This window comes from Talpa europaea (genome assembly GCF_964194135.1).
Source record: "Talpa europaea genome assembly, chromosome: 11".
Classification (NCBI taxonomy): Eukaryota; Metazoa; Chordata; class Mammalia; order Eulipotyphla; family Talpidae; genus Talpa; species Talpa europaea.
This window is the reverse complement of record NC_140078.1, coordinates 60,584,341-60,606,864: the sequence shown is the minus strand read 5'-3', so window position 1 is coordinate 60,606,864 and position 22,524 is coordinate 60,584,341. Positions and strand designations below refer to the sequence as shown.

At 40.4% G+C, this 22,524-nt stretch overlaps 1 protein-coding gene across 17 annotated transcripts in view; it reads right to left on the bottom strand.

The window, feature by feature from the left end:
- The window catches only part of CADPS (calcium dependent secretion activator), a gene marked incomplete at both ends in the record, with an annotated part of 442,011 nt that overhangs the window by 253,722 nt on the left and 165,765 nt on the right, over nucleotides 1-22,524 (bottom strand). For all 17 annotated transcript variants that reach the window (XM_084246953.1, XM_084246956.1, XM_084246954.1 and 14 more), the window contains one exon: nucleotides 764-844. In XM_084246953.1, coding sequence (XP_084103079.1) covers nucleotides 764-844 — 81 coding nt within the window. The remainder of the gene's footprint in view (nucleotides 1-763; nucleotides 845-22,524) is intronic.

Sequence of the window (22,524 nt, the reverse complement as noted above, 5' to 3'; positions counted from 1 at the left end):
GGGAAAGTTGTGGGAGGTAAAACTGCTAAGGGTGGATATCATTTGTGATTAAGAGCCTTGAAAAACATTCTAAAGAGGTTAAATATTATTGTGGGGGATTCTACTGTGAGATTTTTGAGACCCTGCTTTGAGATACTCATACAAGAATTGTACAGTGATAAAGGTGTGAAGGATGGGTAGCAGAGAGGGAGGGGATGGAGGTAGGGATACCCAACAGGAGGCAACTGCAAGGCTCTGGCATGGGAGATGAGGCCTGAAACAAATCTCCTGCAGTGGTGCAGGAAAGAAGGAAGGAGTTCTGATCCATATTTAGGAGGCAGAATCAATGAGCTGGGTGGCTGATGGAGTGTAAAGTGCTATAAAAAGGAAGAACAATTGAGAATGACTAGGTAATTTCACCCATAGTAACAGGAGAGTGAATATGTGAAAAAGAATAAATGTAGGTATGTTTATGTGGTGGGAGAAAGAAGATAAAGAACCAGATTTTAAATACATTCAACTTGAAATGTCAAGGTGAATGTCCTGGCAGAAATGCTCAAATGACAGTTGGAATTAGAAGTCTGGGGTGCAGAGTGTAGGTGAGGCTGGAGTTTTGAGTACTGACTGAACGTATGAGAAGCCCCAAGGAAGTAGAGCTGAGGTCCTCATCTTCCCTCATTTCTGCTTCCCAGTTGTATCTTCTGATGGCTCTTATAATAATCAGAGTGCTTATCGGGGCGTGACTTTGACATGGTCCCCAGCAATGTCTCCAAAGTTTCCTTACCCTGGCTATCTGGTCTGCCATTTGGAGACGTCCATCCAGCTCTCGTCTGATCTGGGCTGCCTGCTCATCTGGATTGTCCAGCTGCACAAAAACACAAACATGGAGACTTTCAGTTTGGGTCACAAAAGTAAACAAACTCATGACTTTCCACTTTATTCCCGCCCCTCCCGCCCCTATGTCTCCATGCACATATTTCACTAAAAGTTAAGAATCCTTTAACTAACAGATCCAGTTTGAGTGGAACTCTAGGTTATATTCTTTAGGGAGAAAATGATGTGGCAGGCAATTGCTAAGATGTTTGAATGACCTTGAACATGAATCACTTCTGAACTGCTAGGTAGCAGTTCCTCTAATGAGAATCCAACACAGCACCTCTGTTTTGATCCAATAGAGAAAGGAAGGAGATAGTAATGCAAATACTAGAAACATAAGGAGCAGACAGTGCATCTCCATAATGTTAGGGACATTCATGATTAAACAATCATTGCTTCTTTCTCATTGGGCCTTGGGACCTTCTCAGCCACCATTTCAGATGGCCACTACCACTTAGCTGGTGTTGATATCCAAGCTTAAATTTATCCCTGTTTTCCATGATGGCTTAAGCTAACAGGATACAAGGATTGGAATATCCAAGCATAAATAAACCTGGACAGTTTCCTACCTTCTCTGGTTTTAAATTTCACAAGTATAAATCAAAGGGCAAGTTATAGAATCTCCATCCCTAAATCAATGAAAGAGATTGTGAAGGTCATGAGATCACTTTGAAATGACACAACTCTCCCAAGGAAGTGTGAAAAGTCATAGACAATATGTAAATGAATGAGCTGTGTTTTTACAAATTTTACTTTTATTGAGATAACACTGGTTAACAACATAGTGTAAGTTTCAATGTTTACTTTACTTCACATACTGATATCTCATACTGGCATTAACATCACCACACCCTCTCCACCAAGGGTCTAATACTTGACCAATACAATTATATTTACAACAATGAGTAGCAGGTCATAGCTGCCGATCCCCGTTCCTTGAAGTCACTTCCTCATTTCTAAGCAAGCCTAGTATTATCTTGCAAACTGTAATTGAGCCTACTTCGTTCAGTAATTTATGATTAATTTCATCCACAGAATTTGCTAAGCAGTGAATAGTAGCATTCAAGTAGGATGCACTTTATTTTATTCCTCATTTAAGTATATCTACAACACAATACAAAAAATTGCTTAAGTATGTAAGTTTTCTAAGTTCCATTTTTCTAAAAGCCATTTTTATTCAGAAATTTGAAAATGATAAGCCAGTTCCATGCTCAAAAAAGAAATCTCATCTATGCTATGAAATAGCATAGAAAATAAGTCATTTGTAATAGGAGGCAACAAGAACACCAGAAAATTTATGGTCATACTTTCTTTCTTTTTTTTTTTAATTAATAAATTTTATTTTTATATTCCCCATACAATTGCAATCCCCCCATTCTGACCCCAATCCCTCCCCTCCCGCCCCCCACCCCCCAAAAAGTGTCTCTGGTTCATAGTTTTTGTTGATTTTGATTTTCACTTTCTTACAGTTATTCATTTTCCTGGTCCCTTATTTAAGTTTTCTAGATCCCTGCTATGAGTGAGACCATCCGGTATTTTTCTTTTTCTTTTTGGCTTATTTCACTGAGCATGATCCCTTCCAGCGTCATCCATGTTGCTGCAAATTGCATGTGTTTATCTTTTTTGAATGCTGAGTAATATTCCATGGTATATATGTACCACATCTTCTTGATCCAGTCATCTATTTTTGGGCATTTGGGCTGTTTCCAAAGCTTAGCTATTGTAAACAGTGCTGCTATAAACATAGGGGTGCAGGTGTTCTTTGGAATTGATGTTTCTGTGTTCTTTGGGTAAATACCTAGGAGTGGAATTGCTGGATCCTGTGGAAGCTCTATGTTTAGTAGGTCCAGAAATCTCCACACAGCTCTCCATAGTGGTTGGACCAGTTTGCACTCCCACCAACAGTGCAGAAGAGTTCCTTTTTCTCCACAACCTCGCCAACATTAGTTGTTGCTAGTTTTTTTTAATATGTGCCATTCTCACTGGTGTAAGATGGTATCTCATGGTAGTTTTGATTTGCATTTCCCTGATTACAAGTGATGTTGAACATTTTTTCATATGCCTGTTGGCCATTCGCATTTCCTCTTCAGAGAAGTTTCTTTTTAGTTCCTCTGTCCATTTTTGACTGGATTATTTTCTTTGTTGTTGTTGAGTCTCATCAGCTCTTTGCAGATTTTTGTGATCAGTCCTTTATCATTAGTGTTGTGTGCAAAAATTTTCTCCCAGTTGGTGGGGTTTCTCTTTGTTTTTGTTATTGTCTCTTTTGCTGTGCAGAAGCTCTTTAATTTGATGTAGTCCCAGCTGTTTATCTTTGCCTTCACTATCACTGCTTTGGGTGATGTGTCTGTAAAGATGTCTTTGATATGCAAATCACGTAGTGTTTCGCTTATATTTCCTTCTATGTATTTTATGGTTTCAGGTCTTATGTCTAGTTCTTTAATCCATTTTGAGTTGATTTTTGTATATGGTGTGAGGTAGTGGTCAAGCTTCATTCTTTTGCATGTAGCGACCCAGTTTTCCCAGCATATGGTCATACTTTCTAAGCATCATGATTAATCCTCTTTGGTTTGCTTTATAAAAACATAAAAATCCACCTGGCTTTATGTTGTGCATTTTAATCACCCTGTTCAGTTTCAAAGTGAGGGCTGACTTTTTCTTTTCTCCTTTCTAATGTTGTTTATTTTTTGTTTGTTTGGTTGGTTTTTTTTTTTTTTTTTTGAGAACCAAGATTCACAAACACTGCATTGCAATTTCTGGCCATGTATTATTCTAAGACAGTAGTTACCAAAAAGCGTTACCCAAACAACAGCTTTAGTAGAAACTTCAAAAGAAAGGTTTGAAGAATGGCTCCAGAAAGAAACATGGTCAGATAGGTTTGGGAAATGATGGGTCTAAATGCACAAAGTTTCTGAGAAGTTCTGAAGTAAGGAAATCTGTTATACATTAACCCATTCAACTACTTATTTATTTATCATCTATGTATTTATTTGCCTATTTTGCTTGCATATGTAACTGGAAGAAGACATTTTAGTGTTCCCAGTGGCTTTGCACTTGGATATGAAGAAGAGTTGGATTTCCAGGAAAATTTAATAAAATCAGCTCACTGGAGCTTAAAAACAGTGTTGAGAATGTTGTTTCCCAGGAGTCTCTCCTCAATTAATTTATCAATCTATTTATTGTTATCTATTTACAGTTTTGTTGTTGTTGAGGTAATATTGATTTATAACACCGCATATGCTTTAGCAGTATGGGTTCATGCCTGTTCAGATTTTTGTTACCACACCACACCCACCACCAAAGCCCCTATTATCTTCCACCATAGTCCCCTAGGTCTGTCCCTCACATTTTCTCCCACTGCCAACCCCTTCTGCTAGCCTCATTTGAGAGTTCTAGGGTTTGTTTTTAAGTTTTTTTTCTGTTCCTTTGTTTTGTCTTTGTCCTTCTGACTTACTTTAATTAGCACAGTTCCCTCCAGTTCCATCCATATTGCCCCCAATAGCAAGATTTCACTTTTTTAAAAATAACTTAGTTTTCTATCGTGTATATGTATCACATCTTCTTAATCCACTCATCTGTCACTGGGCACTAGAGTTGTTTCCTAGCTTGGCTATTGTAAGTAGTGCTGCAATGAACATAGGAGTACATATGTCCCTTTGAATTAGTGGTTTTGCATTTTTCAGGTAGATAACCTATGAGTGTAATTGCTGGATCACATCAACCTATTTTTGATATTTTGTGAAACCTCCATTCTGCTTTCCATAGGAACTAGGCCAACCTACATTCCCATCAACAATGCATGAGGGTTCCTTTTTTACCACACATGTACCCACACTCGTTTCTGGTCTTTTTGATACAGGCCATTCTCACAGGCATGAGGTGGCATCTCATTGTGGTTTGATTTATATTTCCCTGATGATAAGTGATGTGCATTTTGTATGTCTTCTTTAAAGAGGTATCTATTTAACTCTTCTGCCCATTTTTGATGGATTAAAAACTTGGAAGTAAGATCTAAAACCATAAACAACATAGAAGAAAACAGGCAAAAGACTCCATGAATAGGCTTCAATGCTGTCTTTGGGGACCCAGCTACAAAGGCAAGGGAAACAAAAGCAAAAATAAACAAATGGTACTACATTAAGTGGAAAACCTTCTGCACAGTAAAAGAAACTATCACAAAAATAAAAAACCTACCAAATTTGAGAAAATATTTTCACATCATACATGTGATAAGGGGTTAATATCCAAGAAGGGGCGGAGGGAGGAAAGGATGGGCAAGGAAAGAAAGAAGGCAGGTAGGCAGGAACCCAATCAAAGGGTATAAGCCATTAGAAATGGAGTCCGCTCTGCCTCAAACTGGAACTCTTTTGCTCTGTATATGTTGGTTTCCTTGTTTTGGTTTTCAAGTTAGTCCTGACAATTAACTAAACCCAGTACCCTCACTTTGTTTCTAATATGCATGGCGCTAATTTGACACAGAGCCACCACTATGGGGCAGAGAAAGGTCTACACTCCATTACCTGTCACAACAGCCTGATTTTTTCTGGGGAGGCTGCAGTGCCTGAGCCCTCCTTAAGAAGTGATAGCAGCAGGTGTTTCCTTATCCTGACTCTGCACTTAGTAGCTGTGTGACCTAGGGCAAATTACTTAATCTCTCTGTGCTTCAAATCTCCTTATCTGAATAATCAGGTGAACAATGTGACAAATTGTCTGGAGGATTTACTGAGACAATGGATTCATAAAGTGCTCAGCCTAGAGGTTGGCAAGCAGCAAAAACCTCAGGAGTGGTTGCTGTTTGTGTTATCAGTCCTTGTTGGCTGTATTTCTGACATGGGCCACAATGGGGCATCAAAGAGTCACACAAGGTGGCGCCATATGGAAAAGTACCCCTCCTTAGTGTGGATGTGGGGTCTAGGTCTGATAGTCTTTGCAGAGAGGAGGTGGGTGATCAGGAGCTTCATCTTTAAACAAATTTCCCTGGCTTCCCAGTGCCTCCCACTTTCTCGAGGTCAAGTCCCTTTACTCTATTAGACTTTAATTAGCAGGAATGACCAGAAGGCAGATGCTGCTGCCTGACAGCTAATGATCTAAAGGGAGGATGAAATCAGAAATGCAACCAAAGCTCCCTAAAATAGCCTGGCATGATAGAGAAAGCCATCCTCCATGGAGGAGCTTGACAGCCCCACCGTATGAAACCCAAAAATATAAAGCGAAATCAAGTAATTACCTTTTCAAGTGCTGGAAAGGAAAAGCCAGAGAGTGAGCTTCCATGGAAACGAGGTCTGTTTACTGTGCTGGTCTTTTCCACTGAGGAAAGGAAAGATCAGCTGGAGAACTAGGTCAAGGGCAAACCTTTTCCACTGACAGCTCATTAGGGTTCAAAATGTTCATGTGTGTGAAGGCTCTTAACCTAATTACACAAATAATCTTCCTACTAGCAGAGGTCAAACAGGCAGCATGGTTGTTTGAACTTGTCAGTCAAGCAAAAGAACTATTTCCTTCAGCCTTTTCTTTCAAATCATGGAGAACTGGACTCAGCACAGTTAAGCGTAGACAGATATTACATAAGCCACCAGCTCAAGCATGTCTGAGCCTAGGAATTATCTCCAGATCACTGGCTGTGCACCTTTAGTCAATGCAGGGGCAAGAACTTCTACCAGCATTGCTGTCCCATTGCTCTGTGCCTGCAGGACACTGTCATGGAGGACACAGTCCTGAGAGTCCTGCACAGGAGTCTGTGCCCAGCCGTCTTACTCCTTGGTTGCATGACTTTGCCACATCTCTTAAGCTCCTTGAGCCTCAGTTTTCTCAACTGCAAAGGATGGATCATCATGTATCAGTCTGAATTACTTGCAATTTCCTTGCTGAAGAGGATCAAACAGAACCAGAGTCTCAGTTTCCTTGTACGTACAAGTTGTTAGGTTAGGATGACATGTTTGTAAGTAGTGAGCATGGTACTAGCACACAGTAGGCCCTATAGTTAAGAGAATTTATCCCTGTTTTAGGTGGATATCATCAGATGTGAATTTTCCACCCTGTGTTTTGAGATTTATGAAGGAAATCAGAATCAAAGGCAGGGAGCCCTGGTGTGAACACGAGGGGCCTGTTTTCTGGGCCTCGATTGCCCTAAGTTGGGGGATCTTGGGTCAAAGTCATGACTGGTCCACAATCCTTTTCTCTGTGAATGATGAACCCTGAGTAATTATGTTTCAGGAGTCTCTGAAAAGCTTGACTGGAAGTTTTCAAAGTTATATTCTGGAGAGCACGAGTTCTACAGATTCCCTATGAGAAAGGGTTCTATAGCCAAATAGCTCCCTCTCTCCCTTTCCTGGAGAGCCCAATGCACATTAGTGGGAACCTACACCAAGGCAACTTCATATGGCCCCACATATCCCAAAGACATCGGACACCGTGAGTAGGACACAGCAATATTCCAACAACACAATGTGTTTATCTAGGCAGTTCTGTATGCTCTGCTTTTCTCACATCCAATTTGGGGGGGAGGAGAATTTTTTTTGGGGGGGTGGGAGAGAGGAAGCAACCCCACTATGAAAATGGGGTTTTCAGTAAAAAGGAACCTACCCTGGCATGACTTGTCTGATGTGTAGGCTAGCAGAGAAACCATGGTGTGGCCCAGGCTGGCAGTGTCCTCAATACCCTCAAAGCTTTGGCGGGCTGGCCTTGACAATGTACTTGGGACACATCCCTGGATACAAGCTTTCCTGTGGGATGCCTGAATTCTCTTATGATGATATGGAGGTGAGTCTCTCTCTGGACTCTTCCAAAGCCATCATTTTTACTGCCATGAGGGAGCTTTCAGTCAAGCAAAGACAAGCCATGATTCAAATAGGCAGAAAATTTAAACAGGAGCTGGCAAGTTACTTTATGTATCATGTAAGTTGAATAATTGATCTGCTTTCCAGAAAAATCTGTGGCACCTCACCCACAGATCATCCACTTCAGCCTCAGGACTAAAATGAAAATGATCAGGAACTGGGGCTGGAAGGAGTTTTAGAGATGATGTGGTAATCTCAGGCCCAGGAATAGCCCCAGCTGGGCTCTGCCAGCTACCACAGCTCCCCCTTCGCATACCCCTGGTATACTCCCTGGCTCCTTAGGAAGAGTTTGCTTTCTCCTGCTGTCAGGTCTTTGCACATGCTGTTCCTTACACCCGGAGCACTCTCCCTTGTCTCCCCCTAGACTAGTAACTGCTTTTTATCCTTCAGCTTTGCAGCAAACTCTTCTCTGATCCTTGCAGACTCCTGACATATGCATAGGCATCTCTCCTTTATTAGCATTTGTCACCATTATAATTTTATATGTATTCATAATTACGTGATGTTTACCTAATAGACAGCAGGCCCTAGGAGGGCAGAGTGTTGTGTTTCTGCGCACTTCTGCAGCTCCAGCCCCTAGCACGGTTATACAGAGTGGGCTCTGCTTGCTGCCTGACCTACTGAAGGACTGAGTCATTAACTGTGACTCAAGGAGGGAAAGTGACCTGCCCACAGTCACACGACCATCAGCACAACAGCTGCAACCAAATTCCTCATCTGCTAACTTCCAGTTTGCTGCCTGACTGCTTACTGGCTTTGTCCCAGAAAGAGCCACTCTTTGCAGAAAGATATAGGCAAAATGTTGCTGGCCTCCAACCAGTCCTATTCCTGATGAAGCATCCTTAATCCTGGGCTTTGGGGAACCAAGGCAGGTGTGCCACAAGCAGCTGCGCCACAAGCCACCTGTTGACCTGGGTTCAGCTCAATCTGTTCACCTTGTTTCCTCTCTACTTCCCAGCCTGGTCCCTCAGTTCCCAGAGATTAGTGTCTGAGAAGGAGGCAGCCAAGAGCTACTGCAGAGGCGGCGAGGCGCTTCCCCATAAAGCACTCCTCTCAGCTGGCACAGCCCTCCTTGTCACCACAGCTCTGTGTTTTTTATCCTTCTTCAGAGAAAAACTGCTCCAGTAAATGCTGCCTTCCTGGTGCACTGCAGTCTGGAAAGTTACAGCCAGGGCAGCATCAGTTCCCAACCCAGGATGCGATGCCCACGCTCCTGTCTTAAGAATGCACTGAGATTTGGATTGTGGCTACATTCCTGTCTTCAATGCCTGATTGCCAGCTCCATATTTTTTCCTGCCATCTCTTAGAGTGTCACTCATTTTCCACTAATGTGGAGGTCAGTAGGAGCCCTTTTTTATTGTCTAGGTCAAACTCTTGCCTTTCCACTTTGAAGCTGGGCAATGCTGAGTAAGTTATTAGATTTCTTTGGGCCTCAGTTTTTAATTTTTTCAACTCTGAATTCTAACAATAATAAGACGATCTTGTAGGACTGATGAGAGGTTCAATGAGATGGTACATCTCTGACACTTATCAGCATGCCTGGAACGTACTTTCTGTAAATCTTACCAGCCATTAGTGCTTGGCATTCACAGCCTGCGTACTTCTCCCTTACACAAATTCTGATTCTACTAACACTTAAAGTGGCAGAACAAAATCCCTCCAATTTTAGGGAAGACAGTTTTGAGAGTTTAAGCTGTTTCAAAGATAGTTGGGCTATGTACAAAGGACATAACCTTGAGAAAACAGAACATAGATTTTAGTATCAGAAAATCTGAAGATTAAACCCAACCTCAGTCACATACTCACTGTATGACCAAGGTAAGGGCTCCCAACCTCTCTGGGCCTCTACAGTTGTTCTAAAATAATACCCTCAGAAGACCATTATAATGATGATAAAAATTTCCACACTGCAGAGGTTAAAACATTCTAAGTTTATTATTACTTCCTTCATTATTATGGGGGTGTATCCAATAAAATCTGCAGACTTGTTGCCTGAGTCTGTCACCAAGGCTGTTCCAAGGTAATCTGTAGGGAAAATGTAGAGTTTGGTGTTCCTTACATACTCAATGACATTCTGTTTTTACAAAGATTACCCAAGGAGATAACACCTCATTTGTGAAGAGTTACAATAGGATCATTTAGTGTCTTTCTTTACCATGCCTTATTTCCCTTCCAGGAGAAGACCTTGAGCAGGTCAAAGTTACCACGCTGAAGGATGCACTTCTTGATTGCAAAATGCAGGATTTAGCTCTCAGAATTTGCCAGCCAATGAGAGCAGCCTCTGCATTTTAGTCACCAGTTTTATATCTTTGCTGGCTTCTGGCAATGCAGTAAATATAACACAAGAGCTCCAAATGCAGTAATTTTCTGAGCAAGGAGCAAATAAATACAGAAAAATACGCAATTGGAGAAGCAATCCATTCCTTTATGATCCTGCAGCGCTCAATCAGTCTCTCCCATTCCCACCCATCTGGAAATGACCTCCTTTTGCTTTTTCACTGTTTCAAATCTAGTATTGCACTTGGGGTCTGCTTTTAGATCTGCTCCCTTCATTGATGCATCCTTGATTGCTTTAGCCAGGCAGCCATTTGCTTTTATAGGCATTTCTAGCCACTCTGGTGTTCACTTTTTCTATGTGTCACATGTCTGATTTCCCTTCCCCACCAGAGAAGTTGTAGGGCACAGAGCTTAGGGACCCAGGAATTGGAAACAGTGAGATCTTGACTCAAATATTTGTCACCTACCAGCTCTGTGACACTGAGATAATAAACTGAAGTCTCTAGGCCTGTGGCCTCATTGGCAAAGTGGGATTCCTACAGTCACAACGGCAAAGGCAGAGGTTTGTCATAGCATGGGAGAAGCCAGTATTCTTGAAGCACTTAGGATGCTACCTCAAACATGATGTGGTACAATACCATAACTTAGTACCATGGAGCCCAGGTCTGTGGTTTTTATCCAGTTTGAAGGATACAGCTGAGGTTTTTAATGGGTCACCTTAATGACCTTTCTGGCTGGGTGTGAGATGGTCCAATTCACCTGAACTATCCTGAGGACATGGGGAACAGAAATTGCTTAAAGAAGGAAGTGGGCATGTCAGACTGGATGGTCATACAGCAGCAGCAGCTCAGAGCATGGAAGACACAGGTGATTTTGTGAAGAGAGAATGCTGGGAACTAAGTTTAACCCTTCTTAACTCTGTAGTTACCTCCTAAATATCTTGACCCCAACCATTCTGTTTATCCACTTTCCAGGCTGCCACCTTATCCTGCCTGGACCACTGACCTGTTTATGTGTATCTTCTCTGACACAGTATTCCCAGTCCTAGCTGTATATAGAATCACCTGGGAGAAATGAAAGGAAATCCCAATGTCCAATCTGAACCAGATTAACCAAATCAGATATCTGGGTTGGAATCCAGACATCAGTAATATTTTTTTTTAAACATCCAGGCAATTTCAAAGTGTAGCAAAGGCAGAGAACCTCAACCCCAGTCCAGAGTTTGTCCAAGTGTGTGGTTCGCAAACTTCAGTGCACATTCAGAAGCAACTAAAGGATTTCTTAAAACACAGATTCCTGGGCTTCATCCCTAGAGTAGGTCTGGGTGGGACCCAAGAATTTGCTCTTCTAAGAAGTTCCTGAGTGATGCTGATTCCATGATCCACACTTTGAGAGCAAAGATAAAATCCTTGCTCAGCACCACATTTTGCTCATCTTTTGGGAATAGTGCATTTGCCTGTGTCACTGTTCTGCTTAATACCTTCAATAATGTTCCCTTTTCCCCATCAATGGAAGCCCAAGATCCTTATCAACACTTAGGGTGCAGTTGCCATCTGGCTCCTGCACAGCTCTCCAGCCTTGTCTTCCATCACTCTGTCTTACCCTCCAGGCTCAAACTATTACCCTTGTTTGGCCCAGGCCCATACACATGTTCTCTCTTCCTATCTTCATCTGGCTAAGTTACTCACTCATCCAAGTTTCAGTTTTAATGTTTCTTCTCAGGGGCTATTGCCAAGGTCACTTCCTCCAGGCTCCCATAGCACCCTGAACCTCCTCTTTTATCACTCCCTTCATTTGCATTATTTGCTCCATGGAGTCATCTTTGTAAGACTATAACTATCTCAAGGGCAGGTGTACTGACTGTCTTGTTCATTGTAAAATCTTCAGTGACCAATGAATGGTAGCGATTATTTGCAGAATTTAATTTTAGGTGGAGATAATAATATCTACTTGACAGGGCTGTTTGGATGAGTTAATGAGATAAGTTTGTCCAAGCACTTGTTATGGTGTCTGACACTTAACAGGTGCTCTAATCATGTCTGAAGTAGAAACCTGAATGCAACTGATTTAAATTTACTAAATCCTTTTTAAATGTAAAACTGAAACTGAGTATTTACAAGTGCAGAAGGATCTGAGAATAACTGTCCAAAATTGTGTGAATGATAAAAGTGAGAACCTCTGCTTCCTCATCTGAAAAATGGGACCATGGATATTCAATGAATAAAATTGGGAAGATCAAAAATATTTAACTCAAACTGGGAATATTATACCATTTAAATTAATATTCAAATCACAAAATGCCTTTAAAAATACTCATTAAACAATTGTACCAAGCATCATCCTATGTGTTGTGGGCACGGGGCAAATAGAGAGCTTGTCTTCCATGAGTATATGGTCCACACGAGAGCTAACATATATTGAATACTGAGTATTTTATAATACCTGGCACCCTACAAATGTTTCATTCATTTCCTTGTTTAATCCTTAAGGAGGATATTACTATTACAACCGACACCACTCTACAGATGAGAAAACAGGTTCAGAGGGCTAAAGTAACATGTCAAAGAAGTAGAAGAGAGCTGGGATATGAGCTCATTTCTGTCTGAATCCAGAATATGATTCTAATCAGTTCACTGTCACAACACTCAGTCTGGATAACATTTAGGATTTTTTTTTTTCAAAAACAAAATGAGGGATTATTTTTCAAAATAGTAAATATTGCACAAATGTAAATTATCATTTTTATTATTATTAATTTTGAAGTTGGTTTTCTCTAGTTTCTGAAATTCTGTGCAGGCAGCTGATTTGATGGAAAATGGTCACTTAAAAAAATGAGCCACAGATGATTTTTGACATAAATAGTTTAGGAAATAAAATGCCTTTTTGTGCCGTTGAATAATTCTGATATCTCAGCAGCATCGAGTTGTGGTGAAAAGCAATTTATAACTGGCAAAAATAGTGCGCTCAACAGGAAATCCAGAAAACATCCAATGATGTTTAAAATGCCTTTATACACTAGCAAAATCAAATGCTTTTGCTAAAAATGCCCGTTCTTTATTTTAAGAGGAAGGGAATGTCATTTTCAAATATTGGCAACACAGTATAAAAGTTACTCACAAGGTCAAAATGAAATTAAATTTTACAATTTATGCAAATATGAATGTAAATATGCATGCAGGTGAGTGTGTGCATGTACAACAGTGATCTGTGGTAGCAGAAAATATTCAGAGCTATAAATGATAGCACTAATTAAAACTGAGGAAAAGTTGAATAATTTCCAGGGTATGTGAAAATTGTCACATGCTCCTCTATTTCCTTTGGCCAGGATATCACAAACACAAGACGTGCTTAATTTCTGGCCCCAGGCTGACCATTATACAAGTACCTGCTAGAAAGTGGGTCCGTTCATAAGTCTACCCATATATATCATTATCTAATTTTGCATGCCCTTAAGAGTGTCTACTTTGGTGATACCATTGTTCAAAGCCAAAAATATTTTATAAAGGATGTGTTTCACCTTGATCAAGACATGCCAAAGGAATTGTTAATTCCTGATGTCAAGTCCATAACCAAGTAGACATTTTTTTATTAGTTATTTAAAAAGTATCTTTGGACAAGAGTCAGGTTCCAAATTTTCCAGCAGATGAGATGAATAATTTTTAAAAAACCCAAATTGCATTGCCAGCATTTATTAAATTTTTTCTGCATGTAATAACACTGTATTTTGTGTTACAAATGAGAAAAGAGATCAGGATATCATTCTATTCTAAGACATGTGACTTCTTAATTTTTTTGTGAGTATATCTTGATAACCACTCTTGTCATCTTCAACAAACTGGAAATAGTTGTGAGGATGCAAAGGTAGAAGATTCTATATTTTTGATTAAGTGTGAGTCAATAATTCCATGTCAATTATAGGCAAGGATAATCTTACATGCGCTATGCTGAAACTGTAAGTAAATATTAAAAAAGTAAATTTTAAAAATGTAAAACAAATCATCAGGATAGACTAACTTATGGTAACAAATAGCCCTGAAATTTCAGTGGTTTAACAATAATCCCCTATTTCTTGCTTTAGCCTAAATGTCTGATACGGATTATGGGGGACCATTCTACGTGGTCACTCAGGGAACCTGAGCAGACAGAAGTGCCATTGTTTGGCGACTCTGCCATCTTAACAAGTGGCTTCCAGCCTCACTGTAATGGGAACATGGAACACGCAGAACTCAGTTTGTTCACTGGACCTAGTCATGTGATCCTAACCTAACTGCAAAGGCAGCTAGAAAATGTAAGAGAACACATGCAACATATTGTGAGCACTACTGCCTCTGCTACAAAAAACTATTTTGGATTCTGGTTAAAATGTCTATAATATAAAGCTGATTTTGAGTATCCGGAAATTGCTTGACTCTGTATTTTACCTGTAATTCCACATCAACTCAAATTAACACAAGTGAACATGGTGTAGCACAATTTAATTTGCATTTGTGAAAAACAAATATGACCATGGCTTAGGGAAGGGGGAAAAAAGAAAGAAGTACACGTCTCTGAAAGAAAAGCCTGCAAGCAAATAATATTTTAACCAGTATAAATTAAAATAACATCAAAAGATAATAAAAAATTACAGTGCTGGAGAGGTTCAAATCAAGATGGCCCTAGGGTCTCAAAATCTAATTTATTTCTAATGTACTTACAATTGCCCAAGCTAAGAAACACTTTAAGTAGGGAGACCACAATCAATATACATGATTTCTTGCCTCCTAAAATTTTATTTGGAGCTAAGGCTAATTCTCTATGAAACTGTTTTTAAGATTGGATAGTTCATTTTCTGATGTCCTTTCATATTGGCTAAAGCATGTAAGTTGAATTTTCTTAGCAATGGGGATTTTTTTTTTAAGAAGATTTATTTATTTTTTATACAAGCACTGGGTACAATCAGAAGCGCGGGAGGGTGAGAGAATTCACCAGAGCCAGAGCGGGAGCAGAGCAGGCAGAAGGACTGAAGTACACTGCTAAGGGGAGCAGCGGGCAGCAGGAGAGGTCTGCGCGCCATGTGGGACCCTCCTCCAGTGGCCGGGGAGCAGCCAGGAATGGAACTGGCGCTTCAGAGGCTGCGGGCAGCTTCACAGCCCAGCGCTCAACCGCTGCACCACCGGGGAGGCCCAGCAATGGGGATATTTTGGGGGGCCTTTAGAGAAAAAATACCCTACAGTAAAATTTCCCCCTCATAAATTACTGTAAAATCTCAAAAGGAAGAAAAATTAAGCCAGGGATCTCAATTAATCATCTGTCTAAAAAAGTACTTACTTTCATAAGGAAAGAAATTCAGTGTGGGGCTTGTGTTTTTAAAAAGCAATATTAATGTATTTTTCAGGTCACTACCTTGACCTTTCTATGCTAGCATTTTTGGACATAGAATTGATTTGCAAAATGACGCCTTTCAGTAAGATATTTGTTATTTTCTAAGGCAGGAGAGGGGGAAAATACATTTTTAAGAAATGGTTTTAGCATGAAATGAATCCAAATGATTTTCAGATTATTAGCTCTGTGAGAGCCTGTCACAAAATAGGTGCTCAGTATATATTTATATATACTTAGAGCGATTGCCTATAAATATTTTATCCTCCATATAACAGGGAACCTTCACTATTCTATTTGATCAATATGGATTTTTTTTCACTGAAAAATGATCCTTTATGCTTTTATCATTTAACTTAAAATAATCATCATTATCAACTCCAGTAAGAGCTTACTGAACCAGTTACCTAATTGCTTTTTTAATTGATAAACTAAGGGAATGATTTAAAAGTATAGGATTTAAAGAAAATGAGATACCTAAAAGATAAAAAAAAGTCCTTCAAAATGTTAAAAGACATGTTCAGAGATTATTATTGTGGTTGTTGATGGTTTTTCACCTCTTTTAAAATCCTGCAGGGATTTTACTGACATTTTAGCAAAACGTGTAATTTTTATTGAGAAATTCTGCCATAGAAATATCAAATCATGATGTCACAAATCCCCTGCTGGTTTCAGACGGTGCTTAATGGATTCTGACTCTACAGCTTGACATGTGCAGTTGAGTTGGAAATGGTTGATTAAAAAATTTAGAGTCAACATGTGCAGCCAGCCTGCATGGAACAAGATAACACCCTGGGTGACAGCCTATGGCTTTGATGTAGGACAGTTGGAAGGGATCTTACACTCCTGATAGGAAGTCAGACTGCTGTACGGAATGAGGAAAAAATTCTGAAAGATTCATAAGCTTCCTTATCATTAATAATTAATCTTTAAGTCAACAAGCTCTGGCAATTTATACTGGCCAGCACTGGGGAACAGCCATGGATTTCAGCTATACCTCCCTCTGCATACCCTTCTGGTGTGATTAATTTCATGGTAACCTTAGTTTTCTTATCAGAAAAGCAGAGCTGCGGAAATTGTGGAGATAATCTTCAAGATAAACTGTGACATTAGCCATCATAACTCATAAAATGAAGGCATTAGGTCTTTCCTGAACCATAACCTCCTGGAAAAAAAGGTTTAGATTTGACAGATACAAGAGGGACTTTTCTTGACAAAATTTTATGATCTCTGCAGGCCAGTGGTTCTTAACTAGGTGAAGAGGGGTTTGTGACCTGTCCCTTAGGGGACATTTGGTAAAATCTGGAGACATTTTTTGGTTGTCACCAAAAGGTGAGAGTGGTACTGGAATGAAGCAGGTAGAGGCCAGGCAGGCTGCCTAACATCCTACAGTGCACAGGTCAGCCCCACAGCAAGGGATTATCCGCCCAAAAGGTCAATAGTGCTGAGGTTGAGAAACTCTGCTGTAGAAGCTGACCTTGGGCAAGGAAGATGTTTGCTCTGACAAATACAAATTGATTATGGGGGCAAAGAAAAACCAGCTAAACTGACACAGAGGCTTAACTTCATGTTAATCCTGTTCCTGTTAAATGCCTCTCAATATTACCACCTGGGTAGAGACTGGAAATAATTTGAGGAACGAAAGAGGCAAGAATGGGAATTTTGGCAGTTTATGCTTTAGTTAAGAAATCTGTTCAAGAAGGCACCAGGTTTGCAAAAGTAATCCAGAGAGGTATTTGTGGAACCCTGCTTTAGTGGTTAGTTCACTAAAGTGTGTGAGATAAGGGAGGTGAACCTTTGACCCCTGCTGGAAGGTCTGAGAGCGCTAGTCCCACTGTGTCCTATGCACATTGCTGCTCCTTGTACCAGCAGAAGCTTCAATGGAGTCCATGGAAGCATCATTCTTCCAAACATTTTGTGCTAACAAAATATGTACTAACAGTAACTTATTCAAAAATTAAGATCCTACTCAGAGGGAAAGGGTGACACAAACATACAACCCTTTGATTTAAAAACCCAAGTTGCCTCCAGCACCAAATCAGAATGCAAAAGGTTGAAAACCCTGGGTCAGATGGGGACAGAGGCAAAAGGGAGGCAAGGCTCACATTCCTTCTGTATTTTTAATTAACATTAAAATGAAAGTAAAAACACCCCACTCCTTTCCAAATACATAGAAATGATTATCTTCCTTCTTCCTTAAACTCCATTCTCAGTAATACTCTTAGGTTTACCAATGCCACAATTTCATGAGAAAAAGAAAATTAATGCTCAATTCTAACACCTGTGTTTCTGGGGCTTCTTTTAGAAGAATGAGAAGCCACATTAATTTTGCTGAGAAGAAAGAGCTTGCAGTGAATTTATTTTACCAGAGAATGTCTTGAGACAGTTTCTCTCTCAGATAAGATTCAGAGTTAGTGTGAAGCTGAGATCTGGGGCATAGGTAAACATCATTTTTCCCTTACCAAAATTTTCATAAGCATAAATTTATGCATATTTTAATGTATATCATTTGAACATGAACAAAACTACAAAGGAGAAACATGTTGATCTGAGAAAACAATTGCAATGAGGAGAATTTGCAATGAAGGATTTTTCCCATAATTTAGGAATTAAAGGACACAAACTTTCGAGGGCATTCCCAACCACTGGGGCTTCTTTAGAGCTATACAGCCTGACCTGATTCCCACTAATCACCATCCCAAATATCCTGCACTAAAATCTTGCCCTGGGAATGCAGAAGCAGAAAATAGAAAAGGAGAGGAGAGAGTCTGATTAGAAAAAAAAAGAAAAAACCCTCAGGTTTCTGAGGCTTTGGCCCTGGAGGGATTTTTGTGACTTTCATTATGTTCCCTATGGGTGACCTGTGCTTCTCCTCCAGGAAAGTAACTTGGGGAGACTGGGATGCCTGCAAGAAGCTGGTGTCTCATTTTTCCTGGTGGATGTTTGCTTTGCAGCCAACTGGTTGACTTTATTTGGCTGAGCAGATCTAAAACACAGAGAATTGAAGGATAAAGATGGAGTTGAAGGGCATACCTGTGACCTATTTTTACTGCCACTATTCAGTGTGGCAAAGATGTAGGGGTCTGTAGGGTAAGGAAAAATGTTAGGCTTTTCTGCCCTCCCGCCATCAGGATAGATGATGGATCCTTGCGGTCCTGAATGCATGCCTGATGGTGGGCACCTGGAGTAGGGTGTGGGCTGAGGTAGATGGGATTCACGTGGGCTAAGACTGGGCTTTAAGGGCAGCATCACAGGGAAGCCAGCAGAAGCCGAGAAGAAGCCAAGAACGAATGGAAGCTGAGAGAAGAAGAGAAGCAGAGGGAATGCCAGAGAGCCCAGATAGAGTGAGGATTTGCTGGGGGCTGGGAGGACTGCCAGCCTCCCGGCCCCGCAGCACCCCTGTCTGCCATATACCCGGTAAATCTCAATAAAAGCCTAAAATGCCACTGAGGGCTTCAGGACTCCTCCTTTACCGGATCTGTGGATCAGAAAACCTGCACTGTGGCCCATTCCTGCCACTACAGGGTCTCTCATGGACCATGTACACACCAAAGAAGGTAGCTAAGTTAGAGCCATTTTGCTGGAACATCATCCTAAAGATTGAATGCCGGTCTAGAGAACCCTAGCAATGGGAGGCGCTGGAATGGAGGTCCAGGGGTGGGAAGTGATGTGTGGTCAGGAGACAGCAAGCTTCTCCCTCATGAGAAGACATCTCTGCATGGATATCCCTGACCACAGAGTCCACCTCGGATGTGCTATTGCCCTGACTAGAGTGCTCCTCCACCTTTGCCCTGTCTAGAGTGCTCCTCCACCCTTTACCTAAGTCATTCCAGCCATCTTTCCTCTCTGCAGAAGATGAATTTCTCAAAGGCTCTCCAAAAATCATGCACTCTTGGGCCTCCCCTGATGGCGCAGGCAGTTGAGTGCCCCACTGTGAAGCTGTCTGCAGCCTCTGCTGCGCCAGTTCCATCCCGGTGGGCCGGCGAGGTTCCCACATGGCGCGGCAGACCTCTCCTGTCTCGCAGCTGCTCTGTTCAGCAGTGTATTTCAGTCAGTCTGCCTGTTCTGTTCCCCACTCTGTCTCTGGTGAATCCTCTCACCCTCCCGTGAATCTGGCCTGTACCCCGGTTCTTGTATAAATAAATAAATTTAAAAAAATCATGCACTCTCCATCAAAGAAACCAGGTTAGTTTGCAATTGTACTGATCCATCAGTTTGATTGCTGATGTCTGTTTCTCCATTAAGCTGTACGTTCTATGGTTTTTGTTCAATGAGATAATCTTTTGCTCAAACAAAGAAGGAAACTGGCCTCCTGTACACAGCTCTCTTGAAAGCCCCCTCTCACAGAAGAACTTGGTTTATTATTATTTGCACACATGTATAATGTTCCTATAAGACTAGAAACTTCTAAGAGTAGGAACTGTATCTAGTTTCACTCCTGATCTCTGATAAAATCTTGAAGAAAGGAAAAAAGGGTGTGCAAGATTTTTGGTTTTTGACAAATCCATATGAACAAAAACCTACCCAAGAGTCTCAAAGCTTACCCTCAGGATCCTCACTACAAAAACTTATTTTGAAAAATTCTGGTTCTTCAGTCACTGACTTAATAAGTCTACATGATCTCCACAATTTCTCTGCTTTCCTCTAAATTCTTTTTCAGACTAACTTATGCAGTAGCTAAGGAGGCATGAGGGGTGCTGGGTGTGGATGGCAATAGGGAAGAATGACACTTTAGACCTTTTGTTCTCCAGAGGACCTTGGAGAAAAACCATATCAAAAGAAACACATCATGATTGCACCTGTAGATGAATTAAAAAGTATTTATTGCAGGGCTGCCTTATTAACTAATGAATTCAAAGGCAGTAAGAAAATAATCGGAAGGAACTATAGTAAGCTATTTTTGGCAGTAGCAAGAGATGAAGACAGCTCAGAAATGTGGAGCCTTCCTTCTTTAATAAATGAAATCCTATTTTACAGTCCACAAATTTTGTGGCTGTGCTTTGATACCATAATAAAAGTATTTCTGGAATCAAGGAAAGAACTTAGCTGTTTTTTGGGTAAGTACAGGAGCTATTCTTTCCCACTGTTTAGTCTTCTTGCACAGGGAACTTATAACCATAGAAAGCCAGTGAATCACAAAATGACCAGAAATGCCAGAATGAACCTGCACAGTCTCAATTATGTGAGACACTTAAATCCAAAGGAGCTCAATTGGGAAGCTTTGCAAGGAAGCCCTGGGCACTAGAAATGCTTGCTCTTCATAACTGCTTTGTAAACTTCCTCTGCAAGCACCATTTTCCTCACTCCAAATGTCAGTGCTTCAGAAATCATTTCTGAAAACTCTTAGTGTCCAGCGAGTCACTAGTCCATTTTAATACTCTCCTTCACTTTGGTGCTGAAAAGAGCTGGCAGCTGTGCTATTAGGAAACTGGTTTCCCATTTCAAAAATTCTTCCTTAAGGATATGGCTGACTGGGAAAAGGTGTTTCTAAAAGAAGACTGTAGCAGAGCAGTTTATTCTTTCCTCCCTTTCTCTTACCCTTCTTTTCACAAATATTTATTAACCATAGATTGTGTCAAGCACCGTGCTAGGAGCAGGGCATGCAATGATGAACATAAATGAACTAGTCCTTCCCTTGTGGGATTTATAATGTAGTGAGGGATGCAAACATTTATCAAATAGCCATGCACATTAATGCAAATGTGTAAATAGGTAATTACTCAAAAGGATGAGAGTAAGATTCCCAGAAGGGAGTCAGACTGAGCAGTTTTTGAATTGAAGAACTAAAGATAAATGAAATTAAAGATAAGACATCACAGAACAAAAGATAAATGGAGGTTAATTAGGCAAAGAGTGAGGAAGCATGTTTCAGGTTGGTATAGTATGTGCAAAGGTCCTGTGGTAAGAGAGAATGTAGAAGCTGGGTAGTGTGGCTGGAATACAGGGGGAAATTGAACAAGATATGACTGGGGAGAGGTCAAGCCAAGCATGGAGTCAGTCATGCTGGTAAGACAGCATGGGTCTTGTAATCATGGAAGGCATATTTATCTTAGAAGCAGTAGGAAATAACTGGGAAGGTTTAGATGGGGGGCAGGGAAAGGAATATGGGAGGGATGAGAAATTCAGATTAGCATTTCATAAATATCACGCTAGCTTATGTAGAGAATGGGCTGGAAGGGTGTAAGGGTGAATTATGCTATAGTTGATGGTGCCATGTTTACTAAATATACTGAGTGCCTATACTGAACTAGGTGCTGTATGTACATAGGTGTTATATATACATAAGCTTATTTGATTGTGATTTATAATCCTGTTTAAAAAAGGACTTACTAATTTAAATACTCTTTTAAAATAGTTTTCAGTTTACAAAAAAGTTTTGAAGATAATAGAGTTCCTATTAGCATATTATAGTACCATGCTACCCAAACTCTTAAACATAGTTGCTTTTTCATTACAACTAAACTCCATAATTTACTTGGATTACTTTAGTTTTTCCCTAATGTCCTTTCTCTGGTTCCAACATCCAAAGATACTGCTGTATATCTGACCATCGTGTTTTAGACTCCTCTGGGTGTGAGAGTTGCTCAGACAGTCCTTGTTTTTAATGACCTTGGCAGTGGTGAGGAATATTGGGCAGGTATTTTGAACAATGTCTCTTGACTTGGCTTTGTTTGATTTTTACCTTGTAGATTTATAGATTTTGGAAATAAAGACCACAGGGAAGAGTCATTTGTAACTTATCATGGGTATTTTATTATCTTGACTTATTGATATCAACCTTGATCACCTGGCTAAGTGATATTTTCCATGTTTCTCAATTCTTTTGCTCCCCTCTCCCCTTTACACTGCTTTCTTTGGAATCAAGTAACTTATTATATCCCAAAGTTATGGGACAAGTTATTCTCCACTTCCTTGAGCAATACTTACATAAATGATTTGGAATCTATATGGGAGATTTGCTTTCTACTTCTTCTTGCATTTTTTTCTATTCTTCTTTGTTTTAGTGAGGACTTGAGATTTACTTTATATTTTGAATGGTAACCCAATATGTTATTTAACTTGTTGCACAAATTGTTGTTGATCTGGCCATTGGGATTTCTTCCAGCTGGTTCCTGTGTCCCTTTTACACGTGCCCATCGTTATTTTTTTTCCAAGCACATCCCTACTTTTTGGTGCTGTTCCAGATTTATCACCTATATTG